At 35.3% G+C, this 22,679-nt stretch overlaps 1 protein-coding gene and 1 long non-coding RNA gene across 10 annotated transcripts in view; one reads left to right on the forward strand and one right to left on the reverse strand.

Moving 5' to 3' along the window:
* The window catches only part of RPS6KC1 (ribosomal protein S6 kinase C1), a 177,545-nt gene that overhangs the window by 69,538 nt on the left and 85,328 nt on the right, over window positions 1-22,679 (forward strand). For 7 of the 9 annotated variants that reach the window (XM_025429900.3, XM_025429903.3, XM_025429904.3 and 4 more), the window contains one exon: window positions 21,768-21,883. In XM_025429900.3, coding sequence (XP_025285685.1) covers window positions 21,768-21,883 — 116 coding nt within the window. Of the gene's footprint in view, window positions 1-2,466; window positions 2,591-21,767; window positions 21,884-22,679 lie in introns of those variants that run through there. The other 2 variants (XM_049112097.1, XM_049112098.1) reach the window with 1 other exon arrangement.
* On the reverse strand, window positions 16,014-18,680 carry LOC112648412 (uncharacterized). The gene is made up of 2 exons (XR_003129002.3): window positions 18,434-18,680; window positions 16,014-16,572 (listed from the first exon to the last, which is right to left on the reverse strand). It is a non-coding gene; the product is annotated as an uncharacterized LOC112648412 (long non-coding RNA).

Below are 22,679 nucleotides of genomic sequence, written 5' to 3' on the forward strand. Positions count from 1 at the left end.
TGAAACCAAGGGTCCGATGCTTAACCAACTGAACCACCCAGGCACCCCTCCTTTGAGTATGATGTTAGTTATTTTTCATATGTACCCTGTATCATGTTGAAGAAATTCCCTTCTATTCCTAGCTTTCTGGATGCTTTTATTATGAAAGAGTGCTAGATTCTGTCAAATGCTTTTTCTACTTCAGTTGAGATGATCATGTATTTCCCCCCACACCCCTGCCCTTCGTTCTATTAATGTATGGTATATTACATTGATTTTCTTTACCTTTGCATTGCTGGAGTAAATCCCACATGCCACAGAGATTTTTTACCTTATATTTAAACCTGATTGTGCTCTTAATATCTCTTGTATATTTGGTTCATCATTGTAATATAGTTGGAAAATATGGGCTGCTCGTTGAAGTATGAACCTGCTTGTCCATTTTAATCTGTAAATCGCAATTTTACTTTTCAGAGAGCAGTACTAAACAAACATAGAATTCTTTTTAATTAAAGCTTTCCACTACCTTTTCTGTTTTTTTTCTTTTCTGTTTTAAAATAAAACATGTGCTCTTCTCTATAATTCAATAAATTGAATAAATAAATTATGATTCAATAAATTGCTTTAGCTGAGGAATTTTTAGATCTTAACTGTTTTGAAACTGGCTAGATGAAAGCATTTTAAAACGGTAAAACTCAGATTTTAAAAATAGAGATTTGAAAGTCGTTTTTATGTTGCCTATTCTGTTTTCCTGTCCCCATCATTACCGTGTGTGTATGTGTGTGTGTGTGTGTGTGTGTTTCCTTTAATTATCTAGGAAGTGTCTGTAACAGGAAAAACCAGGTACCAATGCAGTGTTCTTAGAAGGAACTATTTCATAGGTTCAGGGAAAAGATGCCGTAGACTGAATGTGTCTTCCCAAAATTCATATTGAAACCTAATCCCCAGAGTGATGGTATTTGGAGGTGCGGCCTTTGAGAGATGATTAGGCCTTGAGGGTTCTGCCCTCATGAGTGGGATTAGTGCCCATTGGAGACCTCAGAAAGCTGCTTTGCTCCTTTCACCACGTGAGAAGGCATAGTGAGAAGGCATAGTGAGACGGTAGCCATCAATGGACAAGGAAGCCAGCACCAGATAGCAGATCTGTTGGAATCTTGCTCTCGGCCTTTGAGCCTCTAGTCCTGTGAGAGGTGCATTTTTGTTTATAAGTTCCATGGTATTCTGTTCTTACAGCCAGAATGAAACTAAGAGAAGACTTTAGATTCTCTGGTTGTGATGTTCACAAATGGAGAGACAGTTGCTTTTTAAATTATCCTGTACTCAGATCAGTCCTATCAAATTTTGTGTTATACTGGACTCTTTTAGTTATTGGTAAACAAAACTAGCTCAAAGAAGCTCACGTAGAAAGTGGTGTAGCCCACATAAATGAGTGGTCACATCTGGCTAGATTCAGGTGTTGAAGAACTGTCACAGGGTTTCTATGCTTGTTTGCTCATCTTTATACATGGCCTGTCCTTTTAGTCCCCTTTCTCCCGCTTACTTTGATCTCTGGGTGGTGTGAAAGATAACCTCCTCATCCCATCCCTGGGCAGCTGTAAGTTTACAGAGGTTTTTTTCCTCTGAGTTCTAGAGGAAGAGGGTGTTTTCCCTCTAGCTCCTGTACAAGCATGGGTCACATGCCTTTACCTCATTTTTCTAGCTAGGGAATAACCTAATTAGGTATAGGTTATTTACTCCTCCCTTCAAAGGTGGGCAGAACTATCCCTCATGAACCATACAAACTAAACAGCATAGCTGTAGAATATGAGGGGAGTGGACCAAAATGAGAAAGGATTATTAGGCAGAAACAAAATAAAATGAAAATGTCACCCTCTACTTAACCCTTCCTGACCCCACACTGACCCTTAATATGCTTTCTCCCCCTTCCCTGTTAAAAAATGTTTGTTTATATGTTTTCTCATACATGTTTCTTAGATTTTCTAGGGAACAAGCATCATATCTATTTTTTTAACTTTTAATTGAATTGAATTTACAGAAAACTACATATTGTAAGTATATAGCTTGATATATTTTCACCCGTGGAGCACACTTATGCTACTGGTACCTGGATTAACAAGTAGAACTTGACCAGTACTCTTGAGGCATCCGTATGTTCCTTTCCAATTACTACCTCCCCAGAAGTGATTGCTATCTTGATCTCTAAAGAGCACTGATTGCATGAGATCTGCCTTTTTCTATTCTTACCTCTTGTGAGGGTACTGTTCCAGTTTATGTCCTCTTCTGTACGTCCACCCCTCTTCTGTGTAGTTTCTTTTATCGATGAGGATGGAGGAGTGATTGGTGTTTCTCTTTTGTTTTTATAGGCCCCTTATCTTTGTCTTCTCCTTTCCATTATTCTCTACACCCCTTTACTGTTACATTATCCCTCCCTCTCTTTCTTTCTTTCTTTCAAGATTTTATTTATTTATTTATTTGACACAGAGAGAAAGAGCACAAGCGGGGGAGCAGCAGACAGAGGGAGAAGGAGAAGCAGGCTCCTTGCAGAGCAGAGACGGATCCTGGGATCATGACCTGAGCCTAAGGCAGACGCTTAACCGACTGAGCTACCCAGGTGCCCCCATCATACCCTTTTCTTTAGGGTCTGTTTCTTCCCCAGAAGAAAAGCTTTACTAAGGCTCTCACTTTGGGTTCCACTCACTTTCAAGTCTGTCTTTACATTTATAGGCTGTGTTTTCAAACTGCCAAGTCCCAGTTTATGTTTCATATTTTGGCATTTAATTGGACTTTTTTTTCTGGGGGTGTTTATGTTTCATTTTGTTTTTCTACTGTTCTTTAAGTCCTGTGTACCCTTGTCTACTTTTTTAAGGGATCTGTTAATCTCTCTCTCCCCTGGTTTCTGCATTCATGTGCCTGCAATAGTGGGGCCTTTGGAGCTCTGTTGTAATTTGGTTTATTTCTCTATTTACAGATAATCTAAAAGTCATGGTATTCTTTTCTTAGGAATGCTGAAGGTGTGGGTCATATGTGGTTTTATTTATCCCTCAAATTTTTAATTTGTTTTGTTTTTTGTTTTGAGAGATTATGTGGGGAGATTTGAAAATGGGTGGTTTTCATTATCTTCCAGACTTGAGATGCTACACTTACTATTATTTAAAATTTTCAAAAAAATAAAAAAATAAAAAAATAAAAAAATAAAATTTTCAGTAACTTTTGCATTCCTGAAATAAACCTACTCAGTTGCAATGTGTCTTTTTTTATATATCACTGAGGTTCGTTGCTATTATTTATTCAAGATTTTTGTGTGTTTTTATTTTTCATGTTTATTGTCTTATCTATATATACAAATATATTCATAAATCTATATATGTATTACAAATATATTTACTGAATCAAAAGTAAATTATAGACATCATGGCTTTGACCTGTATGTAAAAGACATTTCCAGAAAATAAGGTCATTCTTTTACATATCCACAGTGTAAATATCATACTTAACAAATTTAAGAGCAATTTTAGGGAAAGGATTTTAATACTGGATTTAATTTCTTTAATAGATATCCAACTGTTAAAATTGTATATATTTCTTCTTTTATCAACTAACTGGTAAGTTGTATTTTTCAAAGAATATGTTTCATACAAATGGTCAAGTTAGTTTTTTTTCTCTGCTCTTTTGCTTTATTTTATTATTCTTATTGAGATATAATTGACGTATAACATTATGTTAGTTTTAGGTGTATAGCACAATGATTTGATATATGTATATATTGCAAAATGATCATAGTAATAAGTCTTGCTAACATCCATCCCCACACCATTGCAATTTTCTTTTTTTTGTGATGAGAACTTTTAAGATATATTCTCTACACAACTTTCAAATATACAATACAGTATTATTAACTATTGACACCATGTTGTACATTATACCTCTGGGATTTATTTAGTTTATAACTGGAAGAACTTTGTATTTTTTGAACCCCTTCACTCATCTGGCAACCGTGAGTCTGTTTTCTGTGGCTCTGAGCTTTTTTTAAAAAGGAGATTCTACATGTAAGTGAGATCACACGGTATTTACTTTTTCTGTGTAACTATTTCACTTAGTATAATGCCTTTAAGGTTCATCCATATTGTTGTAAATGGCAGGATTCCGTTCTTATTATGGCTGAATAATATTCCTGTGTGTATATGTGTATACCACATTTTCTTCATTCATCCATTGATGGACACTTTGGTTGTTTCTGTTTTTGCTATTGTAAATAATGCTACAGTGAACTGGGGTTGCAGATATCTTTTTAAGTGTTTTTGTTTTCTTTGAGTAAATACCTGGAATTGCTGGAACATGTAGGAGTTCTATTTTTAATTTTTTGAAGAGCCTCCATATTGTTTTCTGTAGTGGTAGCACCGATTTATATTCCCACCAACAATGCACAAGGGTTTCTTGTTCTTCACATCCTTGCGAACTCCTGTTATCTCTTTGATAACAGTCACTCTAACAGGTGTGAGGTGATTTCTCGTTGTGGTTTTGATTTGCATTTTTCTGATGATTAGTGGTATGGAGCATCTTTTGACGTATCTATTGGCCATCGGTATACCTTTGGGAAAACCTTTATATAGATTCTGCCCATTTTAATCTTTATTATTTATTTATTTGATTATTTATTTATTCATGAGAGACGGGGGGCGGGGGGGCAGAGACACAGGCAGAGGCAGAAGCAGGCTCCATGCAGGGAGCCCGATGTGGGACTCGATCCCAGGTCTCCAGGATCATTTCCTGGGCTGAAGGCAGGCGCTAAACTGCGGAGCCACCCAGGGATCCCTGATTCTGCCCATTTTTAAATTTTTTGTTAGAGAGTTGGATGAATACCTTAGATATTTTGGATATTAATCCCTTTTATGGTTTGTAGGTATTTTCTCCCATTTGGTATGTTGCCTTTTCATTTTGTTGATGGTTTCCTTTGCTCTGCAGAAGCTTTTCATTTTGATGTCTCATTTATTTTTGCTTTTGTTGTCTTGGCTTTTGGCATGAAACCCTCAAATTTATTGATGGTAGAATTATAGTATCTTTTTATCTTTTTGGTATCTGTTGGATCTTTCCTGATGTTGGTATAATATTTTCATTATCAGTCATATTAAGGATTTACCAGTTTTATTAATGTTATAATATTTATACATTGTTTTCTATTTTATGTATTTCTGTTTCTTTTTCTCCTACTTAACTTTAGGTCTGGTGTTTACTTTTTGAGTTAGGAGCTTACATCTTTGAATTTGGCCGTTTTTTCTATATATGTTTAAGTTTATAAATTTCCCACTAAGTACTGCTTTAGCTACACTCCACACGTTTAGATACATCAGATCTTCACTGTTATCAGTTCAAAATATTTATTTTGTCTCATTAGTTTTCTATGGCTGCTCTAACAAATGACCATAAATTTACAACACAAATTATTATTTTGTGGATTAGAAATATGCTATGAATCTCAGCTATAAATCAAGGTATGGGCAGGACTATATTCCTTTCCAGAGACTTTAGGGGAGAATCTGTTTCATTGCCTTTTCCAGCTTCTAGAGGCTGCCTGCATCCCTACCTCCATCTTCTAAGTCAGCAGAGTTATATCCCTTTGACCTTTCTTTCCTAGTTATATCTCACTCTGATTCTCAGCAAGGAAAGGTTGTCTGATTTTAAGGACCTTTGTGATTTGGTTGGGCCTACCCTTACAATCCAGGGTAATTGCCCTATCTGAAGGTTCTTAACCTTAATCATTTGTAAAGTCACTTTAGCCAAGTTAAATAATTTATTTACAGGTTCCTGGGTTAGGACATGAACATTTTTAGGGGTCCATTAGTCTGTCTGCTGTACCTGGGAATTACTCCTATGTAATATATTTCTAAGTATCATAAGTATACTAATTAATCTCTCAGCAGTTGAGATTTTTCTAGTTATCTTTTTGTTACAGATTTATAGTTCAATTCCATGGTGTTCAAAGAACTTTGAATGATTTCAGTGTTTTGAAATTTGTTGATGGTTTATTTATGGCCAAGCCACCCTTCCTGTTTAATCATTTTAATATAGTGCCTTGAAATGGGAATGCTTGCTACAGTCAAAAAATTAATTGAAGATTTCACGATACTTTTTATTACGTGGTGATCTTTTGTTTGTAGGTCATTATCTTACTTTCTGATAGTCTCTGTCTTTTGCGTAGTTAACCAATCATTACAGAGTAGTCAGTCAGTCTATATTGCTGAATAGTCATTACTACTTATGATTAAATTGATTTTTGATCTGTATGAGATGTTATTAAATTATTTTGATCTGTATGAGATGTTACTAAATTATTCCCTGATTAATGAAAACATACCTATTTTATTGGCTGTCTATGAAAACCTCACAAATATAGTCAAATCATATTTTGATTGAGTCTAGATCAATGATAACTCACTCATTCTCCTACAAAAGAAAAGTATACTCTAGGTCAATAAAGAACAAAGACGTTGAGTAACCAGGGCAGATAAAAGCAGTGATTAGAAAAAATACCCTCCAAATTGAATTTTTTGTTGTAGTTGATCGGTGTGGTATTTGCTAGAATAGGGGTAATGCCCTGACTTGTACTATTAATGAAAGGCCTGTCTTTGCCCAAACAACTAGAAGCAGGATTAGAAGGAATAAATAATAAGAAGCGTAGATGTGACATCAGTACATGTAATAATCCCTTTAAATGAAGTGATCAGTGACATATGAGATAGACTGTAGAATTCGTACTGTGGATCTAGAAAGATTCACAGTACGAATCCACAATTTTGTTCTATTTAACTAAACTTTAATGGATGACTATTATGCTCACTAAAATCAATGAGCAGCTTACAAGTTATCGAGGGGAGAGAGTGGTAAACAATTTAAAAAGTGCCATTATTTTGTACTTTCCTCCATTTTTCTCTTTAGCATCTCTCAACTCTTCCATTTCTCTATCTTAGTTTTAATGATACGTCATTTCAAAAAAGTCTTTTGGCACACCTTAACCCTCCTTACTTCTGATCTTTTATCACATTTACCCGGCCAAACCCTAGTCCTGGATTAATTTATCCGTTTGTTTTGTAGTATCCATTTTCCATGATTTCTGGTTTATAGAGATGGAAAACTGGGCAGCTGAGTGCTATTGGAAGAAACCACACCTTCTGGACAGATTGGTAACTAAAATGAATTCATTGTTATTAATCTTAACTGGAATCTCAATAATACTTCTTATCCTTAATGTTCTTTGTTAACTTATGTATATATAATCATCAGTGTCTATTTTATACAACCTCTGCTTTCCTAAATTGACTTCAAATGACACCATGCTTTTCTTCATTTTCTAATTCTTAGGTTAACCTTTTTAAGTCTACTTTGCCAGCTCCCTCTTGCCCATTTGACCTTTAAATATTGAAGTTTATTGAGACTTGGTTGTCAACCTTCTTAGTCTCCTTACCCTACTTTCTTAGGGGATTTCAACATTATATAATTTCAGTGGCTATGTAAAATAACACTGTGTCATAGAAATATAATGTGACACACATATATAATTTAAAAAATTTCCAGTAGCCACATTAAAACTAGGACTTTCACTTACTCATATGTGGAATTTAAGAAAAAAGAACAAAGGGAAAAAAGACAATCCCCAAACCAGACTCTATTATATAGCTAACAAACAGATGCTTAACAGAGGGGAGGGTGGGTAGGGGGACTGTATTCACCCTACTTCCCGAAGAAACTAAAAAACCAGACAAAGTATGGGTATCTGTGGTTTTCAAGACACTGGACATTAGACAGTGAAGGACAGTGGCTTTTGAGAGAGACAAAACAGATATGATGAGTCTTAAGATTGCTCAGCTTACCATCTTGAGTCTTCAGGTTGTAGCTCAGGAAGAAGGAAGACAGACGAATTGTGGCAAAACCTTTGAGTTGAGATGGGGCTGAGTCCAGCAAGACTAAAGCAGAGTTCACAGAGTTTGCAGGACCATCGCTTAATGTCTAGTATTTTATCTAGAGAGGAGATGGCTATACAGAGATTTGCAAAATATCCCCTGGAATACTTAGCAGAGTACTGATTAGTGATGGCTGTGGAGAAACTATCCAAGGCAAGAGAAGGATCCACTGAAAGGGTTAGGAACAACATTCTTGGTGCTCACACAGGACTGGGAATAATGTCTATTCCTAACAAGTAGTCTTGCAAACCTCTTTCATGGAGCACTGGGTAGAATATTCAAGAGTCGTACCCCATTAGTATGGCATAATATTTTGCTCCAGACCTGCCCTAACAAATCTCAGAAAAAAGAACCAAAAGATCAAGCTGCTTTCAAGAAGCATAGCTGTATTCCAGAACAAAGCTCAATAATATTTGTAAGAATAAGGAGATATCTACCACCTAATAAGGGAAAACCCACAATGGCTGGCATCTAATAAAAAAATTACCATTTATTCAAAGAAACAGGAAACATATGACCTGTAGTGAAGAAAAAAATCAGTCATTCAGAACTACCCAGAATTGACACAGATGTTAGAATAAAATGATAAGGACTTCAAACTTAATAGAAATATATTCATACGTAGAGTTAAGTAGAGCAATGGAAGATTTACTAAAGACCCAAATTGAACTTCTAGAGATGAAAGCTACAATATGGGAAATGAAAAATAGTGGCAAATTAGATATTGCAGAAGAAAGGAGTAATGGAGTGGAGGACATGGCAATAGATACTATCCAAGTGAAACAGAGATGAAAAAATAAAGCAAAATTAATATAACATCAGTAAGCTATGAAAAAATTTGTTTCTGTGTAATTAGAGCCCCTGAACAATGAAGGGAAGAGGGACTATTATTTGAATGATTAATGCCTGAAAGCTTTCCAAATTTGATGCAAATATTCCACAAGTCCAAGAAACTCAACAAACCTAAGGCATAAGAAACATGAAAACCTATACCCAGGCACATTCTAATCACATTGCTCAAATCACATTTCCTTTAAAGTGTTAAAGAGAAAATCTTTAAATTAAAAGGAGGCAGACACAGAAGAACAAAGATGGGAATGATGTCAGATTTCTTGTTAGAAACAATGCAAACAAGAAGACTGTTTATTAACACCTTTAACATATATAGAAAAAAAAGTCAAGTGAATTCTGTACCTAGTGGAAATCTATTTCAAAAATGAAGGGAAAATAAAGAATTATTAACTGTAGGGTGCCTGGTGGACTGAGTTGGTAGAGCATGTGACTCTTGATCTTGGGGTTGTGAGTTCAAGCCCCACATTGGATATGGAGCCTACTTAAAAAAGAATTGTTAATTGAGAGTGATGGATATGATATGTTCATTATTTAGATTGTGGTATCTTAATTTTTTTTGGTTGGCCTAATTAAATATTAATTTGATCTTTTCAAAGAACTAACTTTTGATTTTATTTGTTTTCTCTGTTTTTCAATTTTCTATTTAATCGGTTTCTGCTTCCTCTGCTCTTTTTTCGTGTGATTTGCTCTTCGTTTAGATTCGCTTCATCTTGAGGGCTGGAAGACTAGGTTACTGATTTGAGGTCTTTTCAACATAGGTCTTTAAAGCTATAAAGTCCTTCTGAGTACTGCTTTTGCTACATCTCAGAAATTGTAATTATGTTGTTTACAGTTTTATTCAGCTTGAAATTCTTCTTTTATTTCTGTCTGTTTTTGCTTAATCTGTTTTAGGACTCTTATTAGATGCATGCATATTTATAACAGTTATATCTTTTTGATTAATTAAACTTTTAACATTACCAAGTGTCTTTTTGTCTCTAGTAACATTTTTCTTAAAATCTATTTTGTTGGATATTAGTAAGGCTGTTTACTTTCCATATGTTTGTTTCTCCGAATCAAAGCGTGTCTTCTGTAGACACAATATACAGTTGGATCATTTTTTTTAAAAAAAAAATCTAGCTTTATAATCTCTGCATTTTGATTGGCATGTTTAATCCATATACATTTAATATATTTAATAGTGTGATTGGATTTATGTTTGGCGTTTTGCTGTTTTTCTCTATGACTCTTATCTTTTTTGTTTTTTACTGCCTTCTTTGATAAATACCTTTTTTTTTTCTACTGTATCATTTATTCTCTCTCTGTCTCTCTGTCTTTCTCTCTTTTGGTAGACTATGTCACTTTGGGTTTTTTATTTTCCATAGTGGCTTTTCTGAAGATTATAGTAATAACCACTTTAACTTAAAATATTGTACTTTAGAGTAAAATTACCATAATTCTAGTAATATATAGAAAACTTTACTTCAGTATAGCTCTCTTCCCTTCCTACCCATCTTTTTGCTAGTATTATTGTATGTGTTACATATTTATGTAAGCTCTACACGTATAATTATTGTTTAATTGGACTTATCCTTTAAATCAGTTTAGAGAAGAAATGTTATCTTTTCGTTTTAAGATTGTCTGTTTTGGCTTTTGATTGGCTATTGTGTGTTTAGGTGTAGATCTCTTTGAGTTTATCCTTCTTGGTGTTTGTTGTATTCTTTGCATTTGATGATCTTCTTGGATATGTAGATCAATGTTCATCAATTTTTTTTTTTTTTGCCATGTTCTATCCCTTTTTTCCCTCTTTTCTATTTCGTGGACTGCATTATGTATATGTTGGTGTGCTTGATGGTATTTACAGGTGTCTTAGTCTGGTCCTCCCTCCCTTTTTTATTGTTTAATTTTATTCAGAGTGGATAATGTATATTGCTCGATCTTTAAATTTGCGGATTCTTTTTTTCTGTTAACTCAGTGTGCAGTTGAGTAATTTTTAATTCCAGAATTTCTATTTGTTTTTTTTCGATTCTGTGTTTTTATTGTTAAAATGTATTTGATGATTCATTATCTTCCTTCCTTTTTTATTTTTTTTAAAAAGATTTTATTTATTTATTCATGACAAATAGAGAGAGGCAGAGACATAGGCAAAGGGAGAAGCAGGCTCCATGAAGGGAGCCCGATGTGGGACTCGATCCTGGGTCTCCAGGATCCCACCCTGGGCTGAAGGCGGCGCTAAACCACTGAGCCACCCAGGCTGCCCTTATCTTCCTTCCTTGATTCTAAACCATTCTGTCTTTATCAATAGCCTAACTGATCTTTTGAAAATGGATTCTCATCATGTCACTTTCATGCATTAAACTCATTACTTTGAGGATACAATCCAAAGATAGTGTGATCACTCAGGCTATGAATGATTTGGCTTCTGTCTTTCTCTCCAGGCTCATACTGAACCAGCCTTATTAACTTATTCTTTTTTAGTCACAGTGGCCTTTTTTTTTTACCTCTTGACGGCAGCATGGCCTTTCCCATGTTCAAACTTTCACATAAGCTAGAGTCTGTGTGAGTGCTTTATAATGTACTTTTTCAATTGATATTTCCTCATCACTCATCAAGTCTCAGGATCAATGGTAGTTCCTCAAAGGAAGTTTTCCTCACCTCTATTCACATCAGAGTAGACTTCCTGAACTTCGTTGTCATTGCACACTGTTTTGCTTCAAGTACTTACCATATTTACAATGAAATAATTATTTGTGCAATTACTTATTGAGTGAATATATTTTTATTTATTTGTAATATCCTTGAAGGCAAGTCATTTTCTCATTGTATTTTCTAGCACAGTGCCTGTTACATAGGAAATTCTCTATAAATATTTTGAATGAGAATGATTCTATAAATACATATAAATGGACATTTGACCAGGGAAAAGGAGGCTTACAGGGAAGGCTTTAGTAGGAGGTAATGAGTTGAATTCCAAAGAATGTGTAGTAAACAGCCAAGATGCAAGAAAGTAGCTTTTGAATATACCAAATAGGTTTAAAATGCCTTCTATCTAGTATATCAATACTCTGCACAGACATCAGTATATTTGTCCCAAAGGTTTGACGATGTGTAGAATTCAACCATTTGAAATGGCATTGTGTTTTTTATTTTTTTATTTTTTTATTTTATTTTATTTTTTTAAAGATTTATTTATTTATTCATTCAGGGAGAGCGAAGAGAGAGGCAGAGACACAGGCAGAGGGAGAAGCAGGCCCCATGCAGGAAGCCGGATGTGGGACTCGATCCCGGGGCCTCCAGGATCACACCCCAGGCTGCAGGCGGCGCTAAACCACTGCGCCACCGGGGCTGCCCGCATTGTGTTTTTTAAAAAGGTTTCATTTATTTATTTGTTTTAGAGAGAGAAAGCGTGTGTGGGAGGAGAAGCAAGCAAGGGAGAGTAGGAGGGGGAGAGAATCCAAAGCGGACTCTGCTAAGGGCAGAACCCAGCTTGGGGCTCGATTCTGTGACTGTGCAAGATCATGACCCTAGCTGTGAAACCCAAGAGTCAGACGTTCCACTGACTGAACCACCCAGGCACCCCGCATTAATTGTATTTATTATTATAATTATTTTATTTGTAGTAATCAATATAAGTAGTGGAACTCAGCATTGAGACTTATTCCTTGTTTGACCCTGAGTTTGGTTTCTAGCTTTAATAAATAAGCTTCTGTCCTATTCCTTTACCTTGTCTGAGTCATGACTTTCCTATTCCAGCATCCTTTGAACAGGAGCTTTATTCTGTTTTGATTAGACCCAATCCCAAATTCTGCAAAATAAGCATTTGATCTAAAATTAAAGCTTGGCAGCTAGGAAACTGTTATTTGATTTGCTGTAATACTTCCTTATGTTCTTATTGGGAACAAGGTGGGGATAGATAGGCACTTTTAGCATGTCACAGTAGCTAATTTTTAAGGGAAGAACAAAGTAGATCAGTTTAGAAATATTTGTATGAAAAAAAGAGTTCTATAAGCTTGGACGCAGAAGGGTTAATTCTACACTATTTCTAAAAACTGTGGTTGTGAAAATAAACAGAAAGCACTGTTTACTAAGAGTTCTTATTATCAGAGTTTATCTGTACTATAGGTAATCATCATAGACGTTTTAAAAATTGGCTTTTTTTAGAAAGAGAAAGAACCTTAAAAAAAATTAAAGGCTTGTGCTGCTTCCTTGATTTTAGATTTTATTAGCTCTGGAGACCAGAAACCTTGGGCCTTCAGGACTGTCCATTTGAGGATGATTATTGGTGTGCAGTATTAGTTAGTGCATAATAGTAATAGTAATGATGATGATCTTTTTTATAGTTAGAACCAAAGTGTATTAATATGAAGTCATATATTTTGATCAGGATTTGCTTCTTCATTTGTTGGTCTCATGTCAAAGATATATGTGTCTGGTGGGTCTAAATGCAATAGATATGGGCAGCCTGGGTTGCTCAACGGTTTAGTGCCACCTTCAGCCCAGGGCGTGATCTTGGAGACCCGGGATCGAGTCCCACGTTGGGCTTCCTGCATGGAGCCTGCTTCTCCCTCTGCCTGTGTCTCTGCCTCTCTCTTTCTCTGTCTCTCATGAATAAATAAATAAAATCTTAAAAAAAATGGAATAGATATTATACATTAAAAACCATAATGAGTCTTCTAAACTTGATGTTCAAGAGACTTGGAATCCTGCAGCTGATGGGCATAAAGTGCTGTATTTCTCATAGGTTTACAACTGCAGGAAGAAAGTCTGGGTGAATTGTTTTCTGTCAGATTTTCTTGAATTGTTGGTTACTTTGTGTCAACTTTTATGTTGAGAGTTTTGTGTTTTAATGACAAACATGTTTACTGGAAATTATAGCTTGGAAAAGAGAACTGCTTTCCTGCTTCTACAAAAAAAAAAAAAAGCTAGGTAAAACATTGATGTAGGGTAAAGTAGCTGTGGAGTTTTATATTCAGATTGTATGAACAGTAAACAGAGCATCTAAAATAACCACTTGCACATTGCAACAAACACATCATCATTTGCTTAAAAAAGAGTTATAATTACAGTTGACGAAGCATGGACACCATAAAAAATGCATTAGTTTGGCTTGACACATTAATTACCTGTTTTTGCAGATGTTTTTATGTATTGTTGTGTGAACAGTTTACAAAATAATTACAGGAAAGTCGTATGGAAAATAAACTAAGTGGGTGGTTTCTCGTCTAAATATTTTCATTCATGTGAATCTGTGTGAGGCACAGCTGCTCTATTGCAAACGCAGAGAGAGAGAGATGAGGATTCTCGAAGGGTTTTTTACTAGATGGTCTCGGTCATCAGTATCCCCGCATTTTTATATCTTTAGCAACACAGTTTAAAAACATTAAAATGAGAGGGTTGATTTTGTTCCTTTGATTACTGAAAAAAAAAACCTTAATTCTGCTCAAAAGAAATATGGATATCTATGAGTATTTTCAAGTGAACCAAACAAAACTAAAAACCCTAAATCGAAAACTGCTGTTTCAATACTAGCCGGTATTAGGCACTTGTGGAGTCAATCATTATTTCATAATTACTTGAGTTGCATAGTTTTATATAACTTACAGCTTAAGTCAATCTTAGTAATTAAACATTGAGTTTTGTGTATATTACACAGAAGTTCAGTTTATCTCTTCTCTTTTAGAAAGTATTGAAAACGTAAGTCTGCTTTTTCTCAGAAGCTTACTGTGTTGCCATTAGTGGTCTCAAAGTGTGTTTCATTGGAAAAACCAGATTGTTGTACAGGCATATTGTACTCTTACAAGCTGTAAAGAAACAGATTTTCCAAAATTTTAATTGTCAAGCAATAAAAAGTTCATAGACTTCATTCTGTTTTACACAATGGTTTACAATTATGTAGAATATCTGTGCTTATGTTTCCTCGTTGATGCTGTCATGGCAATTTTTCATAAAACTAAATAAAAATGTAGATTGTCCTTTTAGTCCAACTATACCACTTCTATGCTGTGTTCCTCCATATTCCTTTCTTATGATTTCACTTACACACAAGATAAAGACAGTAATCGCAGACATTTTCTGAAATGCATTTATTTTAACTGTTTAAGTTCAACAAAGGTACTAAGTTATAGAAAGAGGTAATTAGAGTGTCTCTAGGCATGAAGGTATTGTTATCAGACCATGTAGTATTGGTACAAAATCATTCATTTGGTTTTCCATTCATTTATTTAACAAAATTTTATTGAGTCTTCTGTATGTGATGTTCTGTGACAACACCGAAATGACTGTAAACATTGAGGTAACTGTGTTGGGAACATACTAGATGCTCAGTAACTATAAGGCATCTTTACTTCTGAAAATGATAGGAGGAACAGGAATATGTGGTTATGGAGAACTTTTTCACTATGGTGGCTTACTTATTACTTCCTGGGGAGGATTTTCTTGTTATCCTGAAATGGGCATCAAATGTGATGTATTGTGGGTGTATTGCTTGACACATTCTTTGAATTGCTTAAATGTGGAGATATTTAATATCATGTTAAATAAATTTGGAGATGGAATGGAGTCTCTTCTAATTCTGATACACACTAAGTTTAATTTTTTAAGGTGAGAATGCACTAGAGGAGGCTGTGAAACCTCTAGCATTCAGAAGAGTTAACTGCTTATAATCAGTAATTCTGTTGATCACTTGACATCATCTCAAAGGAAAATATGTGATCGAATATCATGACATCAAGAAAAACAGTTGTTGGACTTGAGAGTCTTCTATGGATTTTCTACTTCTTAAGATGTCTCTAACAGTAAAAGAAATGAACAAGAGCTTTGTTGACATAACCTAAGAACTTAGAACTTTTATTTTCATTATTTTCCCTTATTTATTTTTTTTTAATTTTTTTTTTAATTTATTTATGATAGTTACAGAGAGAAAGAGAGGCAGAGACACAGGCAGAGGGAGAAGCAGGCTCCATGCACCGGGAGCCTGATGTGGGATTCGATCCTGGGTCTCCAGGATCGCGCTCTGGGCCAAAGGCAGGCGCCAAACCGCTGCGCCACTCAGGGATCCCCCTGCGCCACTCAGGGATCCCCTATTTTCCCTTATTTTTATTCCATTTCAGAAGGCAAAAATTTAGCTCCTAATTTTTAATTCTTCATTCCTTTTCCTTTAATATATCTCTTGTTCTTTTAAAACTTTTTATCTTAGTCTTTTAGAAGCCATTGATTACAATATAAGGGACACTTTGGGGATTCATTACCTAGGTATCTGTCCATCTATCTGGACAAGAGTTTATTGTCACAAAGAGACTGGCCAGGCAATGTTGATATGAATGGATTGAATAATTAATGTTTTGGGTACTACCTTTTAAAATTGCAAAACGAAAAATGGGTTAGAAAGCAGGAAAAAAATAGTTGAATCTAAGATAAGACTGTCTTTAGGCATTTAAAGACTGATTTAATGATGTGTTAGTTTTCATTCAGTATTAACTGATAGAAAAACTGCTAAACAGCATTGAAGGCAGTCATAACCAAGGCAATGCCTGGAGATGAATATTATTATGACTTTTGCTTTTACTATTCTTTGATGACTCTTTGAACTTCTAGGGGTCACATAACACTTGGTTTTGAAAAGACATTAATATGGGGTTGGTTAAATGCAAATGGGAAGCAGATTCCCTGACTGACCAGGTTTTGTTCTATACGGAGAGGCTGATGGCTCCAGTTGTGGTAGACACGTAGAACCATAAATTACTGTTTTTCTCAAGGTTGCCTTTTGTTGTCAGAACACTTAGCGTAAGTCAGAAATGGTAGGCTATACCTGAAAAGAACAAAAAACCCATTAACTATAATAAATCAGCACTAAGAAAAAAAAAAGCAACTGTAACCACCAAGGCCATCTCAAACAGGCATATTTTTTTTTTTGTTACTAACATTGTTAAAAAAAAAAAAGCACCAATAAAAACTCATTCCTTCAAACTCAGGTTGATGTGAATGTTCTTTCTAATGTGATAAGTCTGAGTTAAAAACCAGCATATTTAGCCAAGAATACAGTGGCATAGGGGCTATTCGACAGCGTTTGTTGGAGTAGAGAAATAGAGATAAGAATATAAGATGTGCCTAAGTAGAGTCTTATGTGGGGATTGAATTCTATGCCTGTGGCAAAAATCAGGTATGGCCAAAATACTCTTAAAAACTCCTTAAAATTTTTCATAAAATACAGATGTAGATATACTATCTTTCAAGTAGTTTAACATGGCTAGTTTTTCCTTCAGCATTGCTTTTCTTTTGTTGAACCAATGATGAGGCATTAGCTATATTCTTCTTGGTAAGTTAGGGTAGAATAACAGAATTGGAAAAACTGCTTTTTATTCTAGTTTGTGAAACTGATATTCACTAGTTCTGTGAATAAAAATGCCCTTTTGGTTTTTTTATGGGTAAATGAGAAAAGGCCCAGGTTTTCCAAAGAATCCTTGGATAACCAGGATGTTTTGAGAGACCACTTTTTCTCAAAAAGGCCCATTCTCTTTAACACAGTGTGAAATTTATACCTCTTTGTCACTCTAATTGTCCTGTGTCCTTGTCTGTCATCTTTAGTCTATTTCTGTCCAATTGTATTCTACTATGTTGTCTGATAGGCTCCTGGCTTAACTCTTATGCTTATTTTCTCTTCGTCTTTGTTCCCATACTCACTCGTACTTGTCCCATGCTCTGTATTTTTTTTTTTGTTCCACTCAGTAACAGCATGATTCACTTCAAATTCAGTCACCTGAAGCGTGGGATAGCATAAGACCTGGTTTCAGTTTAGTCTCATATATTAACTTTTCAACTGCGGAAGACATTCCACATCTCTGAGCCTTAAGTTCCTTAGTTGTATAAGGAAGATACTGGATATAGTATCAAAAGAGATATCTTTTGAATAGGATTTAATATAATGAAGGAATGCCCAAATGGTGATGGCTTCTTGAATAAATTAGAATTCTGCGATTCCATCATCTATAGACTGTGCCTTCAATAAACTTAGTAAATTAAGTCAGAGTTGGTGCTCTGAGACATGTAGGATAGGCAGTGCAGTGTTTCTAAAAATTTCAGGGACAACTTTGGACTTTCTCCTCATTTCTATTCATCTACACCCTATTCTTTCACAGGTTATACTCTGTAATCTTATATCCATCCTCTCTCTTGATCAGCAATTGATAAGGTAAAGACATACATAAGACATTTTTCTCTGGTACAGTGGAACTTTTTGACATAAAGTTTAGTAAATAATGGGAGTAGATTTTTTCTTTCGAATGCCCAGTGGAAATTCTTACTGTATCCAAATTATTAACAGAAATGTAGAGAAACTTAGTGAAGATACTGGTTTATCTTTAGATGGAATGTAAAATATGTATCCATATTTAAAAGCATTTATTAAGTGTCTACCTGGATATAATACTGAAGAAATAATGGCTACATGACCCAATATGGGATTAAAAGTTAAATTCCAGATAACCTAGTTTTCCTTGAAAAATAATTATTATGGGCTTTGTGTATGTGTCTTAACATGAAGATTAAGAAATTAAGGTTACAGCTGATTTTAATCAGTTAATACCTGTTTAAAGTCATTTATCAGTAATTTGATCAGTTAAAATTATTCTGGAAATCCATAATTAATCTTTTCTTCTTAGTACTTCACAAACCTCAGTAAGTGTCCAGCAGTAGAAACCTGCCTGCAAGAGGTGATTTTCATCCTTGGCCGCTACTATTGATCAGCAGTGGTTGTGACCTACTTTTAAGGGGCTGGTAGGGAACGAGTCATAGTATGTATATTTAAGGTTATGTTTAAAAAGCCTTCCAGTATTCCATCACTTCATTGTTGTTTCCATGGAAGCAGAACCACTGTCAGCAGCAGGAGTCCATTTCAACTGCTGGCTTCCGGTTCTTGTTTCTCTGTTACTATGGAGACTGCCTAGAAAGCAGCAGAGATACCAAAAGTTTAAAAAACAATGATTTGATTACAAACTGTGGTATTACCTCTAGCTTGAATTAGGTGCTCTATAGGCTTGGCAGTTTTGAATCTCAAATTATTTGGGAAGACAAACTGATTTTTTTGAATAAAGCAAATTTTGAAGTTGTCTGAAAGCTTGTAATCACACTGAGTTAAAAAACTAAGTTTTTTTTTTTTTTTTTTTTAAACAGCTTAGCCTATGCTGAATTAGAAATTTTAAATGAGGGATTTAAATTAGGGCATGAAAGGTAGAACCTGAAATGAGAAGCTCTCATAATGATGGAAGTAGCAGTTCTATGAACAGTAAATTCAAAACTAAAGGTCGAGTAATGAGTAGAAATAGTGAATGTTACTTATTTATGGGCACACATTAGCTTCACAACATGTTTCAATTAGGTACCTTTCACAGATATATGAAAATAAAAACGGGTTTAGAAACTCAGTAAATTTTAAGGGCAGGAATCATTGATATTTGAATTGAAGTTTGAGGAGTTGGTGAGTTAATAAATGTAGACTGTTCTGTGGTTAAGAAGTGATAGAGATTCTCCCCACCCCCAAGACTAGTTATATTTTTGAACTACTCATGAAGGAGAGAAGAGATAGAACAGTAAAGTAAAAGATATGAAAGGAAGGTTTTTTTTTAGCAAAATTGCAATCCCAATTTGGTTGCTGTTTTTCTTTGAATGCTCTATTCAGTCAGGAATCTTTGGTTTGTATGTGAAAAAATCCACATTTGAACTACAGTAGGCAAAGAATGGCAGGAATGTAGCTTCAGCTGAAATCTGGGACCCCAGTCACACCAGGATTCCTTTTTTTTTTTTTTTTTTTTTTTTGTCTCTCATAACTGCTTCTCTCTGTTAAATTCCTTCTTTCTGATTGGTTCTTTTTGCATTGGCAGAAACTAAGGCTGCTGGCAGTACCAAGTCCTCTGATTTCCAGCATCAATAGCCGAGAGGGACTGATTGGCCCAGTTTGTGTTGGGCCAATTCCTCCCTTCTCCCACTGTGGCCAAGAGGGTGGGGCTCTGTCAGTGGCCCAGCTTGTGACAGAGGGCTCACCCTTGACTAACTAGTAAGGGGCAGAGGGGCAGAGATCTGAAACACGACTGCAGCTTTCATTCAAACCCCTTGTTAGGAGGATGCTATTGGTCGGAGAGAAGTAGAGGCCATGAAGGAGAGGAGAAAGGGCCATTCCCCAGAAGAAAAAGAAGATGCTATTCTAAGCAGAAATAAGGTTTTTCTACTACTAGGCTTTTGGGAGAAAATGCCTGCTTTCCTATAATTCAGATCAGTTCACTTCAGTGACACAGGAATGTTATTTTGTAGGACTTGGTCTAGAGAGAAACCAAGATTGAAAGCCTTTACAATTTAGTGCTTCCTGTATACAGCTGTCTTTGTTGTAGTGTCTTTTATGTATATTGTCTCCTTTAATCTCTGCAGTCATTTGAAGTATCTGTTTCTGTCTTAGAGAATGAGAAGGAGGGTCAGAGAGTTGAGATGATTTATCATTGGTCACATGACTAGTGAGGCAGAGCCAGAATTTAGATAACCAGGGTTTCCAGAACGTACTCAAGGGCAATTTCCACTATTTGATACTTGTTTTTTGGTTAATTTCATTCAGAAGATGCATAGGATGAATTATTTTTAAAAAGTACTATGTATGAAGTGCTCTGAAAAAAAATGAATCATGAATATGTAGAATATTATTTATCAGAGGAGCCTTAGTAATCCTATAGTATAGTGGTTTTCAAACTTTTAAATTTTCAGTCATGGAATCTTTTCTTCAGATGAAATGTTATATCACCGTCAGGTCTATAAAAAGGATAAAAAGCTTAGGATCATTCCACTCTTGAGAGGAGAGAGCCCAGTATTTCCTTCATGGGCTGGACCACCTCTTTTTTTTTTTTTTTTTAAGATTTTATTTATTTATTCATGATAGAGAGAGAGAGGCAGAGACACAGGCAGAGGGTGAAGCAGGCTCCATGCAGGGAGTCTGACATGGGACTCGATCTGCGGTCTTCAGGATCAGGCCCTGGGCTGAAGGCAGCACTAAACCGCTGAGCCACCCGGGCTGCCCATGGACCACCTCTTTTTTGAGATCTTGAGTTCTTTGGTTATCCTTTATTTGGAGAAACAGAGCCAGACAGGGTAATGACTTGTTCATTTTCATATAATTGTATATTACAGGGATCTGAGTTATATTCTTCTTCTTTTCTTTAAAGTTATTATTTTAATTCCCATTGGTTAACATACATTTGAATTACATTCTTATTTTTGTTATAAGGTGGGTGACAATTTGTTGTTAATGAAAAAACCAGGAAAAGCTTACAAAACTCAATAGTGAATTCAGATTTACCCTAAATAATTTTATTCTCCAGTTTGGTGGTACTTATAGAGCATATCAAATCCATGTCATGGCTCTTTCTACACACCTACTGCATTTAGTCCCAATTTGTTGAGTTGGACAATTGCATACTACCTGAACTAGGCTAGTCTTATGTCTGCAGAGCTTTTTATTTTTTTTTACTTTTTTTTCCTCTTTCTTTTTTTTTTAAGATGTTTTTATTTACTTATTTATGAGACAGAGAGAGAGAGAGAGGCAGACAGAGACACAGGCAGAGAGAGAAGGAGGCTCCATGTGGGGAGCCTGACATGGGACTCGATCCCGGGTCTCCAGGATCACGCCCTGGACTGAAGGCAGCGCTAAACCACTGAGCCAAACCGCTGAGCCACCGGGGCTGCCCTGCAGAACTTTTTATATGACATTTTTTGTCTGTCAACGCTTCTTAAAAAGGTATCAAATTCTCTCTATTTAAATAGGAAAATTTCCAAATTTGTATAAACATTTTTGGTGGTGATATTTAGAACTTGCTAACTTTGATGTCTGTTCTAATTTTGAATCTCTCTTCTTTTTAGTTACAAATGTGAGCAAGTGGTGAACTGGATAAAAAAGAAGTTAATCTTCAGACTGGATAAAAGAAAGTTTATTTATTTTTCACATGTCCTGGCTTTGTTTTCTCCTTTTAGGAGAGTCAAGCCCTACACGTCGAGAAGCTGTGAAGAGAAAAACAGCAGAGTATCTCATGCGAGCAGAGAATCTATCCAGCCTTTATGGAAAACCTCAACTTGATGATGTATCCCAGGTATGTTTCATTTTACATTTTTTCTTTTCTTTTCTTTAGTTTTTTTTTTTTAAAGAGTCTATTTATTTATTCATGAGAGACAGAGGCAGAGACATAGACAGAGAAGCAGGCTCCATGCAAGGAGCCTGATGTGGGACTCGATTCTGGGACTCTAGGATCATAGCCTGAGCCGAAGGCAGACACTCAGCTGCTGAGCCAGCCAGGCATCCCACATTTTATATTTTCTTTAGCCATTTTTACTGAATTGTCTCCTGGCTTTCTTTATAATTAGAATGTTTAAGAATTTTGGTCTTTTGAATTTTATCAATATTTTTCTAACAAGTTATTGGTGAAAAGAAAAGCATTAAAGCAAACCACCAAACGTGGAATAAAACGGGACTTGCTTTCTCTTCTTTTTCGGCCCTTTGTCTTTTACCCCTAAAACTCCATGTGTAAAATGACAATAATTTGTACCAAATTTTATTTGAAAAAATGTTAAGGTTAACTAATGGTTTTTGTATAATTCATGTACAGTTTTGTTGACTCATGCTAAAACTAATTATTTAAGCATAAGTCCTTCAAGTAGCTCTGTTGACCACTTAAAATTATAAAGGCATAATTCTAACAGGGTTATTTAGATTATCTGGGACTATCCTTAGTCTGGTCTTGAAAGTAGGTGAATGCTTAAAACATTTGAAACACTGTGGTTTATTATTGTTTTTATGTCATATCTATCTGGACTTGGCACATATCAAGAAGTAACTTTTTTTTCTTTATATAAACTGAGTTTTTTTCTTTTTTTTAAATTAATTAGTTT

Source organism: Canis lupus, chromosome 7 (genome assembly GCF_003254725.2).
Source record: "Canis lupus dingo isolate Sandy chromosome 7, ASM325472v2, whole genome shotgun sequence".
Taxonomy (NCBI): domain Eukaryota; kingdom Metazoa; phylum Chordata; class Mammalia; order Carnivora; family Canidae; genus Canis; species Canis lupus.